The sequence below is a fragment of the Lutra lutra genome, chromosome 10, assembly GCF_902655055.1.
Source record: "Lutra lutra chromosome 10, mLutLut1.2, whole genome shotgun sequence".
Classification (NCBI taxonomy): Eukaryota; Metazoa; Chordata; class Mammalia; order Carnivora; family Mustelidae; genus Lutra; species Lutra lutra.
Window position 1 is genome coordinate 59,839,599 of NC_062287.1, and position 12,357 is coordinate 59,851,955.

General features: G+C 39.6%; 1 protein-coding gene and 1 pseudogene across 1 annotated transcript; one reads left to right on the plus strand and one right to left on the minus strand.

Moving 5' to 3' along the window:
* The first annotated feature begins 1,511 nt into the window (after positions 1 to 1,511).
* LOC125078260 (olfactory receptor 51G2-like) lies at positions 1,512 to 2,468 on the plus strand. Its single transcript, XM_047690587.1, has one exon. The coding sequence runs from the start codon at positions 1,512 to 1,514 to the stop codon at positions 2,466 to 2,468; it is 957 nt and encodes a 318-aa protein (XP_047546543.1).
* Positions 2,469 to 10,761: 8,293 nt separating this feature from the next.
* On the minus strand, positions 10,762 to 11,952 carry LOC125079744 (olfactory receptor 51I2-like; annotated as a pseudogene).
* Between the last annotated feature and the right edge of the window lie 405 nt (positions 11,953 to 12,357).

The following is a 12,357-nucleotide window of genomic DNA, read 5'->3' on the forward strand; positions in this document are numbered from 1 at the left end:
GTATTTTGGTGAGAATTTTTGCATCTGTGTTCATCAAGGATATTGGTCTGTAGTTCTCTTTTTTGATGGGATCCTTGTCTGGTTTTGGGATCGAGGTGATGCTGGCCTCATAAAATGAGTTTGGAAGTTTTCCTTCTATTTCTATTGTCTGGAACAGTTTCAGGAGAATAGGAATTAGTTCTTCTTTAAATGTTTGGTAGAATTCCCCCGGGAAGCCATCTGGCCCTGGGCTTTTGTTTGTTTGGAGATTTTTGATGACTGTTTCAATCTCCTTACTGGTTATGGGTCTGTTCAGGCTTTCCATTTCTTCCTGGTTCAGTTGTGGTAGTTTATATGTCTCTAGGAATGCACCCATTTCTTCCAGATTGTCAAATTTGTTGGCGTAGAGTTGCTCATAGTATGTTCTTATAATTGTTTGTATTTCTTTGGTGTTCGTTGTGATCTCTCCTCTTTCATTCATGATTTTATTTATTTGGGTCCTTTCTTAAAGAGATACTTTTTGATGAACTGTAGATTTAAAATAATTATAAAGTTATACTTCATTCAAAAATCTTGTATTTTTCATTAACATTATTGAGGTGGAACTCACTTAACATAAAATGACCAATTGTAATAGTAGAATTTGATGAATTTTTAAAAGCATAGAAAGTCATGTAATCAGTCATGGAATGGGACATTTTCATCTCCCAAAAAGATAGGTCTGCCTGTTTACAACCAATCTCTTCACACTCTGGTTTCACCTCTGAAACCTTTGATCAACTATCACTATAATGTTGTCTCTTCTAGAATTTCATATAAATTAGGTCATACAGCATTTGATCTTTTATGTTTGTTTCTTTCACATGGCATAAATGATCCATTCATGTTGGATCTATCAGTAATTTCTTCCTTTTTGATTTAAAGTATATGAATTGGCTACAGTTTGTTTGTCCAATCAGTAGTGGTTGTATGTTTGTTTTCTTTCTGTTTTGTTTTATTTTTGCTATTATGAATAAAGCTGCTATGAAGAAATGTATACAAGCCTTTGTGTGAATATGAGTTTTTATTTCTCTTGGGAAAACTTGTAGAAGGGAAATTTCTGGATGATGCTAACTGTACAAGAAGTACGTGTGTAACTTTATAAGAAAACTGCCGAAATGTGTTCCGAAGAGGCTGTACTATTTAAATTACATGTATGAGAGTTCCAGTTGTTCATCATCAACATATAGCATTTTTTATCTTTTTAATTCTAGCCATTCTATTAATTGTATCTTATTGATTTGAATGAGAAATTACATCTACCTATTAAATAATGATGGTGAACATCTTTCCATGTGCTTAGTTGCCAACCACACATCAAAAGAAATAATTATGAAGCTAAAATTATAAACTCAATTTTGAGTTCTCCATATCTTAACTTGATCATTCTGTGTATTAATTACTTTAAATTTGGCTTTCAAATTTCCTGACACATTGTTTCTCCTTTACAGGTTTGCAAGCATCTTGGACTACCATCCTACATACATTGTATCATGTTGGCTTTTAATAGTACTGCCTCTAATTGGCCCACTTTCTCCTTCATTGGTATTCCTGGTCTGGAGGCTGCACATATATGGATCTCCATCCCCTTCTGTGTCCTCTACCTCATAGCCCTTGTGGGTAATGCTCTTCTTCTTATCCTAGTAACAGCAGAGCAGAATCTTCATGAACCTCAGTTCTATTTTTTGGCTGTGCTTGCCCTTACTGACCTAGGCCTTTCATTGTCCACAATGCCTAGTATCTTGGCTGTCTTCTGGTTTGATGCCCGCCATGTCGGCCTGGATGCCTGCCTAACTCAAATGTTCTTCATCCACACCCTCTCCTCAGTAGAATCAGGTGTCCTGGTGGCCATGGCTTTTGACCGTTTGGTAGCTATCTGTGCTCCACTAAACTACACCAGGATCCTTACCCACTCTACCGTTGCCTGCCTTAGTGGGGCTGCCCTCATACGAGGTGCCACTCTGCTGGCTCCTCTGCCTTTTTTCCTTAGGACCTTTCCTTTCTGTGGGGCTAATATCCTCTCACACTCTTATTGCTACTACCCAGATGTGCTGAACCTGGCCTGTGGGGATGTCTCTTTCAGTAGTACCTATGGATTGGTTTTTGTACTCTGCACGTTTGCAGTGGATGTGGTCTTCATCATAACTTCATACATGAAGATATTGGGCACTATTATGAAGCTAAAGACTCAAGACAGAAACTGGAGATCGCTGCACACCTGTGCCTGCCACATATGCACGGTGCTTGTGTTTTACCTGCCCCTCATCAGCTTAGCAGTGCTGCATCGCTATACCCGGGGTGCTTCTCCTATTCTATATACCACCATGAGTAATGCCTACCTCCTCATGACACCACTGCTCAACCCTCTTGTATATAGTCTCAAATCCCAGCAGATCCAGGCTGCCTTACGCAAGAGATTTTGGGTGCAACGTGTTATTGCTGGGGAATGATTTTTCTTTATTATCAGAAAGGGCGACCAATTAAAAAATGCTATTCAAGAACTAGTGTGTGCAAAGTAGTATGCAAGGTACCATAAATTAAAAAATTTTAAAAAGGGGGAGGAGTCAAGATGGTGGAGGAGTAGCAGGCTGAGACTACTTCAGGTAGCGGGAGATCAGCTAAATAGCTTATCTAAAGATTGCAAACACCTACAAATCCAATGGGAGATTGAAGAGAAGAAGAACAGCAATTCTAGAAACAGAAAATCAACCACTATCTGAAAGGTAGGACTGGCGGAGAAGTGAATCCAAAGCGACTGGAAGATAGACCGCGGGGGGAGGGGCCGGCTCCTGGCAAGCGGCGGAGCAACGGAGCACAAAATCAGGACTTTTAAAAGTCTGTTCCGGTGAGGGACATCGCTCCAGAGGCTTAACTGGGGTGAAGCGCAGGCGGGGTCAGCACAGCCTCAGGTCCCACAGGGTCACAGAAGGATCGGGGGTGTCTGAGTGTCTCAGAGCTTACCGGTATTAGAACAGGGAAGCCAGCTACAGAGACAGAACCGAGGAGTGAGCTCTAAGCTCGGGGTTACCTTGATCCGGTCGCAGGCTCAGTCAGCTCAGAGCGCGGCCGGAGGCAGGGTGACGGGAGTAATTGGGCACTGTTCTCTGAGGGCACACTGAGGAGTGGGGCCCCGGGCTCTCTGCTCCTCCAGGCCGGAGACCAGGAGGCCGCCATCTTCATTCCCGTCTTCCAGAACTCTACGGAAAGCGCTCAGGGAATAAAAGCTCCCGAAAGCAAACCCAGCAAACCTGAGCGGATTACTCAGCCCGCCACGGGTAAGGGCGGTACAACTCCGCGTGGGGCAAAGACGCTTGAGAATCACTACAACAGGCCCCTCCCCCAGAAGATCAATGAGAAACCCAGCCAGGACCAAGTTCACTTACCAAGGAGTTCAGTTTCAATACCAAGGAGAGCGGCGGAATTCCAGAGGAGAAGAAAGCAAAGCACGGAACTCAGGGCTTTCTCCCATGAGTCATTAGCCTTGCACTTAATTTAATTTTTTTTTTCTTTTTCAATTTTTTTTTCTCTTCTTCTGCTAAATTTTTTTAACGTTTACCGTTTTCTTTTTTAACGTTTTTTAAATAGTTTATCTAATATATATATTTTTTCTTTTTATATTTTTTATCAGCTTTCTTTTTTTAATAGTTTCTTTTTTTTTTTTCTTTCTGAACCCCTTTTTATCCCCTTTCTCCTCCCTCACGATTTGGGATCTCTTCTGATTTGGCTAAAGCATATTTTCCTGGGGTTGTTGCCACACTTTTAGTATTTTACTTGCTCCTTCATATACTCTTATCTGGACAAAATGACAAGGCGGAAAAATTCACAACAAAAAAAAGAACAAGAGGCAGTACCAAAGGCTAGGGACCTAATCAATACAGACATTGGTAATATGTCAGATATAGAGTTCAGAATGACGATTCTCAAGGTTCTAGCCAGGCTCAAAAAAGGCATGGAAGATATTAAAGCAACCCTCTCAGGAGATATAAAAGCCCTTTCTGGAGAAATAAAAGAACTAAAATCTAACCAAGTTGAAATCAAAAAAGCTATTAATGAGGTGCAATCAAAAATGGAGGCTCTCACTGCTAGGATAAATGAGGCAGAAGAAAGAATTAGCGATATAGAAGACCAAATGACAGAGAATAAAGAAGCTGAGCAAAAGAGGGACAAACAGCTACTGGACCAAGAGGGGAGAATTCGAGAGATAAGTGACACCATAAGACAAAACAACATTAGAATAATTGGGATTCCAGAAGAAGAGGAAACAGAGAGGGGAGCAGAAGGTATGTTGGAGAGAATTATTGGAGAGAATTTCCCCAATATGGCAAAGGGAACAAGCATCAAAATCCAGGAGGTTCAGAGAACCCCCCTCAAGATCAATAAGAATAGGTCCACACCCCGTCACCTAATAGTAAAATTGACAAGTCTTAGTGACAAAGAGAAGATCCTGAAAGCAGCCCGGGAAAAGAAGTCTGTAACGTACAATGGTAAAAATATTAGATTGGCAGCAGACTTATCCACAGAGACCTGGCAGGCCAGAAAGAGCTGGCATGATATATTCAGAGTACTAAACGAGAAAAACATGCAGCCAAGAATACTATATCCAGCTAGGCTATCATTGAAAATAGAAGGAGAGATTAAAAGCTTCCAGGACAAACAAAAACTGAAAGAATTTGCAAATACCAAACCAGCTGTACAGGAAATATTGAAAGGGGTCCTCTAAGCAAAGAGAGACCCTAAAAGAAGTAGATCAGAAAGAAACAGAGACAATATACAATAACAGTCACCTTACAGGCAATACAATGGCACTAAATTCATATCTCTCAATACTTACCCTGAATGTTAATGGGCTAAATGCCCCAATCAAAAGACAGCGGGTATCAGAATGGATAAAAAAACAAAACCCATCTATATGTTGCCTACAAGAAACTCATCTTAAACCCGAAGACACCTCCAGGTTTAAAGTGAGGGGGTGGAAAAGAATTTACCATGCTAATGGACATCAGAAGAAAGCAGGAGTGGCAATTCTTATATCAGATCAATTAGATTTTAAGCCAAAGACTATAATAAGAGATGAGGAAGGACACTATATCATACTCAAAGGAACTGTCCAACAAGAAGATCTAACAATTTTAAGTATCTATGCCCCTAACGTGGGAGCAGCCAACTATATAAACCAATTAATAACAAAATCAAAGAAACACATCGACGATAATACAATAAGAGTAAGGGACTTTAACAATCCCCTCACTGAAATGGACAGATCATCCAAGAAAAGATCAACAAGGAAATCAAGGCCTTAAATGACACACTGGACCAGATGGACATCACTGATATATTCAGAACATTTCATCCCAAAGCAACAAAATACACATTCTTCTCTAGTGAACATGGAACATTCTCCAGAATAGATCACATTCTTGGTCCTAAAACTAGTCTCAACCGGTATCAAAAGATTGGGATCATTCCCTGCATATTTTCAGACCACAATGCTCTGAAGCTAGAACTCAATCACAAGAGGAAATTTGGAAAGAACCCAAATACATGGAGACTAAACAGCATCCTTCTAAAGAATGAATGGGTCAACCAGGAAATTAAAGAAGAATTGAAAAAATTCATGGAAACAAATGATAATGAAAACACAACGGTTCAGAATCTGTGGGACACAACAAAGGCAGTCCTGAGAGGAAAATATATAGCGGTACAAGCCTTTCTCAAGAAACAAGAAAGGTCTCAGGTACACAACCTAACCCTACACCTAAAGGAGCTGGAGAAAGAACAACAAAGAAACCCTAAACCCAGCAGGAGTAGAGAAATCATAAAGATCAGAGCAGAAATCAATGAAATAGAAACCAAAAAAACAATAGAACAAACCAACGAAACTAGGAGCTGGTTCTTTGAAAGAATTAATAAGATTGATAAACCCCTGGCCAGACTTATCAAAAAGAAAAGAGAAAGGACCCAAATAAATAAAATCATGAGTTAAAGAGGAGAGATCACAACGAACACCAAAGAAATACAGACAATTATAAGAACATACTATGAGCAACTCTACGCCAACAAATTTGACAATCTGGAAGAAATGGGTGCATTCCTAGAGACATATAAACTACCACAACTGAACCAGGAAGAAATGGAAAGCCTGAACAGACCCATAACCAGTAAGGAGATTGAAACAGTCATCAAAAATCTCCAAACAAACAAAAGCCCAGGGCCAGATGGCTTCCCGGGGGAATTCTACCAAACATTTAAAGAAGAACTAATTCCTATTCTCCTGAAACTGTTCCAGACAATAGAAATAGAAGGAAAACTTCCAAACTCATTTTATGAGGCCAGCATCACCTCGATCCCAAAACCAGACAAGGATCCCATCAAAAAAGAGAACTACAGACCAATATCCTTGATGAACACAGATGCAAAAATTCTCGCCAAAATACTAGCCAATAGGATTCAACAGTACATTAAAAGGATTATTCACCACGACCAAGTGGGATTTATTCCAGGGCTGCAAGGTTGGTTCAACATCCGCAAATCAATCAATGTGATACAACACATTAATAAAAGAAAGAACAAGAATCATATGACACTCTCCATAGATGCTGAAAAAGCATTTGACAAAGTACAGCATCCCTTCCTGATCAAAACTCTTCAAAGTGTAGGGATAGACGGCACATACCTCAATATTATCAAAGCCATCTATGAAAAACCCACCGCAAATATCATTCTCAATGGAGAAAAACTGAAAGCTTTTCCGCTAAGGTCAGGAACACGGCAGGGATGTCCGTTATCACCACTGCTATTCAACATAGTACTAGAAGTCCTAGCCTCAGCAATCAGACAACAAAAGGAAATTAAAGGCATCCAAATCGGCAAAGAAGAAGTCAAACTATCACTCTTCGCAGATGATATGATACTATATGTGGAAAACCCAAAAGACTCCACTCCAAAACTGCTAGAACTTGTACAGGAACTCAGTAAAGTGTCAGGATATAAAATCAATGGACAGAAATCAGTTGCATTTCTCTACACCAACAACAAGACAGAAGAAAGAGAAATTAAGGAGTCCATCCCATTTACAATTGCACCCAAAACTATAAGATACCTAGGAATAAACCTAACCAAAGAGACTAAGAATCTATACACAGAAAACTATAAAGTACTCATGAAAGAAATTGAGGAAGACACAAAGAAATGGAAAAATGTTCCATGCTCCTGGATTGGAAGAATAAATATTGTGAAAATGTCTATGCTACCTAAAGCAATCTACACATTTAATGCAATTCCTATCAAAGTACCATCCATTTTTTTCAAAGAAATGGAACAAATAATCCTAAAATTTATATGGAACCAGAAAAGACCTCGAATAGCCAAAGGAATATTGAAAAAGAAAGCCAAAGTTGGTGGCATCACAATTCCGGGCTTCAAGCTCTATTACAAAGCTGTCATCATCAAGACAGCATGGTACTGGCACAAAAACAGACACATAGATCAATGGAATAGAATAGAGAGCCCAGAAATAGACCCTCAACTCTATGGTCAACTCATCTTCGACTAAGTAGGAAAGAATGTCCAATGGAAAAAAGACAGCTTCTTCAATAAATGGTGTTGGGAAAATTGGACAGCCACATGCAGAAAAATGAAATTGGATCATTTCTTTACACCACACACGAAAATAGACTCAAAATGGATGAAGGATCTCAATGTGAGAAAGGAATCCATCAAAATTCTCGAGGAGAACACAGGCAGCAACCTCTTCGACCTCAGCCGCAGCAACATCTTCCTAGGAATATCACCAAAGGCAAGGGAAGCAAGGGCAAAAATGAACTTTTGGGATTTTATCAAGATCAAAAGCTTTTGCACAGCAAAGGAAACAGTGAACAAAACCAAAAGACAACTGACAGAATGGGAGAAGATATTTGCAAATGACATGTCAGATAAAGGGCTAGTGTCCAAAATCTATAAAGAACTTAGCAAACTCAACACCCAAAGAACAAATAATCCAATCAAGAAATGGGCAGAGGACATGAACAGACATTTCTGCAAAGAAGACATCCAGATGGCCAACAGACACATGAAAAAGTGCTCCACATCACTTGGCATCAGGGAAATACAAATCAAAACCACAATGAGATATCACCTCACACCTGTCAGAATGGCTAAAATTAACATGTCAGGAAATGACAGATGCTGGCGAGGATGCGGAGAAAGGGGAACCCTCCTACACTGTTGGTGGGAATGCAAGCTGGTGCAACCACTCTGGAAAACAGCATGGAGGTTCCTCAAAATGTTGAAAATAGAACTACCCTATGACCCAGCAATTGCACTGCTGGGTATTTACCCTAAAGATACAAACGTAGTGATCCGAAGGGGCACATGCACCCGAATGTTTATAGTAGCAATGTCTACAATAGCCAAACTATGGAAAGAACCTAGATGTCCATCAAGAGACAAATGGATAAAGAAGAGGTGGTATATATACACAATGGAATACTATGCAGCCATTAAAAGAAATGAAATCTTGCCATTTGCGACGACGTGGATGGAACTAGAGGGTATCATGCTTAGCGAAATAAGTCAATTGGAGAAAGACAACTATCATATGATCTCCCTGATATGAGGGAGAGGAGATGCAACATGGGGGGTTAAGCGGGTAGGAGAAGATTAAATGAAACAAGATGGGATTGGGAGGGAGACAAACCATAAGTGACTCTTTATCTCACAAACAAACTGAGGGTTGATGGGGGGCGGGGGGGTGGGGAATGGATATTGGGGAGGGTATGTGCTATGGTGAGTGCTGTGAAGTGTGTAAATCTGGCGATTCGCAGACCTGTACCCCTGGGGATAAAAATATATGTTTATAAAAAATAAAATTTAATAATAAAAAAAAAAATTGGTTTTCCCCTCAAGAAATACCCAGCCTAACTAAGGAGGGAGAGTGAGCAGAATGCTTGAATAAATGATCATAAATGTGTTCATGAATGTGATTGTTTGGTAGTGGTATGGAAAAATGGCAACAGGAACCCAAGCTCAATGTATTTGGTGTATGAGTCAGATGAAAATCACATTGCCCCATGTGCTAAATTGAGGAGTCTAACTCTGGATTGTAAAAGATCAATGAGGGATTAATTTTATAGTGGAAAACAGGATGTCACCTGATTCTTGACTGCCAATGTTGTTTAAATTGGAGTGTGAAAATTCAAAATTGATAATAAATTTATGACTATATTTGCTTATTATCTGTCTTCTACTTGTAGCCAGATACTGTCTAATGTCTGAACATTCTGACTTTTAATAAAAGATAAAGGAGCTGTCTGCAAAGAATAATATATAAGGATCTGAGAAATGGTTATTGTTACTCCTCTTGCTTACTCATTCAGAAATCGTACTTTATTTAGATCTTATTTCCCATTTCATACTGAGAAAAAATAAGGTTACATTCTGACTGCTGAAGGAATAAGACTTCAGTTGGTTTCTCGGTTTGTTTTTCCCCTCTAAAACTCTCAATTTGTTTCTCGGAGTCCACAGGCTCTCATGGTTCATCTCCCTCTCCGATTCCCCCCTTCATTTTCTGGTCACCTTTGATATCACCATCTGAATCATAAAAGCCTTTATTCTTTTGGATTTTTGTTTAAATCCTGGCTTGATCTTTGTCCTCTACCATATTTTTGACCATAATAAAGTGGTTAATATTTATTGAACATTTGCAATATGTCTGATATTGTTATAAACACATTAAATAAATTATCACATTTCTTCTTATAATGTCCTTACAAAGTAGATAATAGTATTAACTTGTTTTCACTGATGGCGACACTGAGGCATAAAAATCCGGGTCACTATGATCCCTGGATACATAACAGATAAGTTACAGAATCTTGATTTTAGCTTAAGCACTCTATACTTATATATTCAACTAAGTATGAAATCTAAATTCATACAACCTAGGAAAATCAAGTATACATTACATAAATGGTAGATTTTATGTGCCTGCTTTGCTCTATTTTTGCCTTAATCTTTCACTGAATTTTTGTGTTATATGGAGCTTATATTGGCATGGTTTCAAAGAATCATAAAATATGAACAGATTTAAATAAAAATTATGAAACTAAACCTTCCTTTCTCTCATTTGGAATATTTCCCTCTATAAAATCTCAAACACCCCAAAGATAATAAATGTCTGTATAATAATATAAGTATTTTATTTTAGATCAGATTTTAGCTATATACCTATGTAAGAGGGAGTCTCAAATAGAAGTATCTGTAGGGGGGCGCCTGGGTGGCTCAGTGGGTTAAAGCCTCTGCCTTTGGCTCAGGTCATGATCCCAGGGTCCTGGGATGGAGCCCCGCATCGGGCTTTCTGCTCGGCAGGGAGTCTGCTTCTTCCTCTTTCTCTGTCTGCCTCTCTGCCTACTTGTGATCTCTGTCTGTCAAATAAATAAATACAATCTTAAGAAAAAAAAAAAAGAAGTATCTGTAGGGTTGTTCGGATAGAAATGGGCTCATAGATAAGTGGTGTAAATACCAGAAATGAGAAATATAAGTGAAGGTGAAAGGAGCTTTAGGAATCTTTCTTGATCTAATATTTCAAACTAGAAGGGAATATTATTATATTTCTAGAAATATTATGGTAAAACCATATAGAGATGTACCAAAGAAAGTGCCTCAGCCCACATGGTCATTTTTTTTTCAATATCCCCGGTACCTTCCAATCAGGCCCTCAAAGTGACCCCACCCTATTGCATCATCCTACCTTAAGTACAGTCTACATAGCTTTCTTCTAATCTGTTTTGTTTTCACACTGTAAACCAGAGGGTTGAGGACAGGTGTGAGGAAAAGGAAAATGTTGGACATCGTGACATGACACCTATCCTGTGGTATTTACCTGGGTGGCTCAGTGGGTTAAAGCCTCTGCCTTCGGCTCAGGTCATGATCCCAGAGTCCTGGGCTCGAGCCCCGCATCAGACTCTCTGCTCAGTGGGGAGACTGCTTCCTCCTCTCTCTCTGCCTGCCTCTCTGCCTACTTCTGATTTCTATCTGTCAAATAAATAAATAAATAAACTAAAAAAAAAAAAGAGTCAGTTACTTGGTTTAAAAAAAAAAAATTGTTGCTTTAGCCCTGTGGATCAGGGCTAAATGAGGATGTGGATCAGGGACATAGAATGTGGATCAGGGACATAGAAAATGAGGACAGTGACAATATGGGAGACTCATGAATGTCTTAAGTTGTCCTTCCCTGGAAGCAATGTCCAGAACTATCTTTAAGATCAAAGTATAAGACAGAACAATAAAGAAATAAAGAAAAAAAATATCAAAGGAGCAGAGAACCAATGCCAGCCCATAAATGATATTCACACAAATGGATTCACCAGCTAGCTTCATCATGTCAGGGCAGAAGCAGAATGAGTGGGATAAGATGATGTTCCTATAGAAGGGAAGCCATTTGAGCAGGATGGGCAAGGGAGCCATCAGTGCCACTCCTCGAACCACAGCAGCCAATCCCATCTGAGTAATGCAGGAATGAGTCAAGATAGCAGTGTAGCACAGTGGGTTGTGTTAGACAACAAAGTGGTCAAAAGCCATGGCCAGCAGGATGGCTGACTCCATGGAAGAGAAAGTGTGGATGAAGAACATCTGAGCCAGACAACCATGGAACTTAATCCTTCTGTGGTTGAGAAGAAAGACATTAAGTACAGTAGGCAATGGAGATGCTGACATGCCTATGTCAGTGGCTGCCAACAGGGACAATAACACATATTGAGGCTCGGGAAGGCTGGGATTCTTGTTTATTATATGAATAATGATGCTGTTCCCCAGGATGACAATTATATACATGATGCCCAGGAGGATGAAGATCCAGATGTGAGACTCCTCTAGCCCTGGAATTCCAGAAAGAAGGAAGAAGGGTGGCTGGTAGTAGGTGCCATTGAAAGTAGACATGATCTGAAATCTAAAAAAAAGAACAGGTGTAGGAAAATCAAGTGGTAAATTAATTCGAGTTCATTCAATGTTTCAAGTGAGAGTCTAGAGGCAGAAGCAAGCTAAGTATCTGTTGCATGCAAAGCAAATTGAATAGGGTAGAATTTGGTTTAATTCAAAAAGCCTATGTCAGGGGCGCCTTAGTGGCTCAGTCATTAAACATCTGCCTTCTGCTCAGGTCATGATCCCAGGGTCCTGGGATCATCAAGTCCTGCATTGGGCTCCCTGCTCAGTTGGAAGCCTGCTTCTCTTTCTCCTACTCCCCCTGCTTGTGTTCCCTCTCTCTCTGTGTCTCTCTCTGTCAAATAAATAAAATCTTTGGAAAGAAACAAACAAACAAAGAAAAAGCTTATGTCAGTAATTTTT

Coding starts and splice junctions, on each gene's coding strand:
- LOC125078260 (XM_047690587.1), top strand. CDS start 1,512: ATGTTGGCTTTTAATAGTACTGCCTCTAATTGGCCCACTTTCTCCTTC.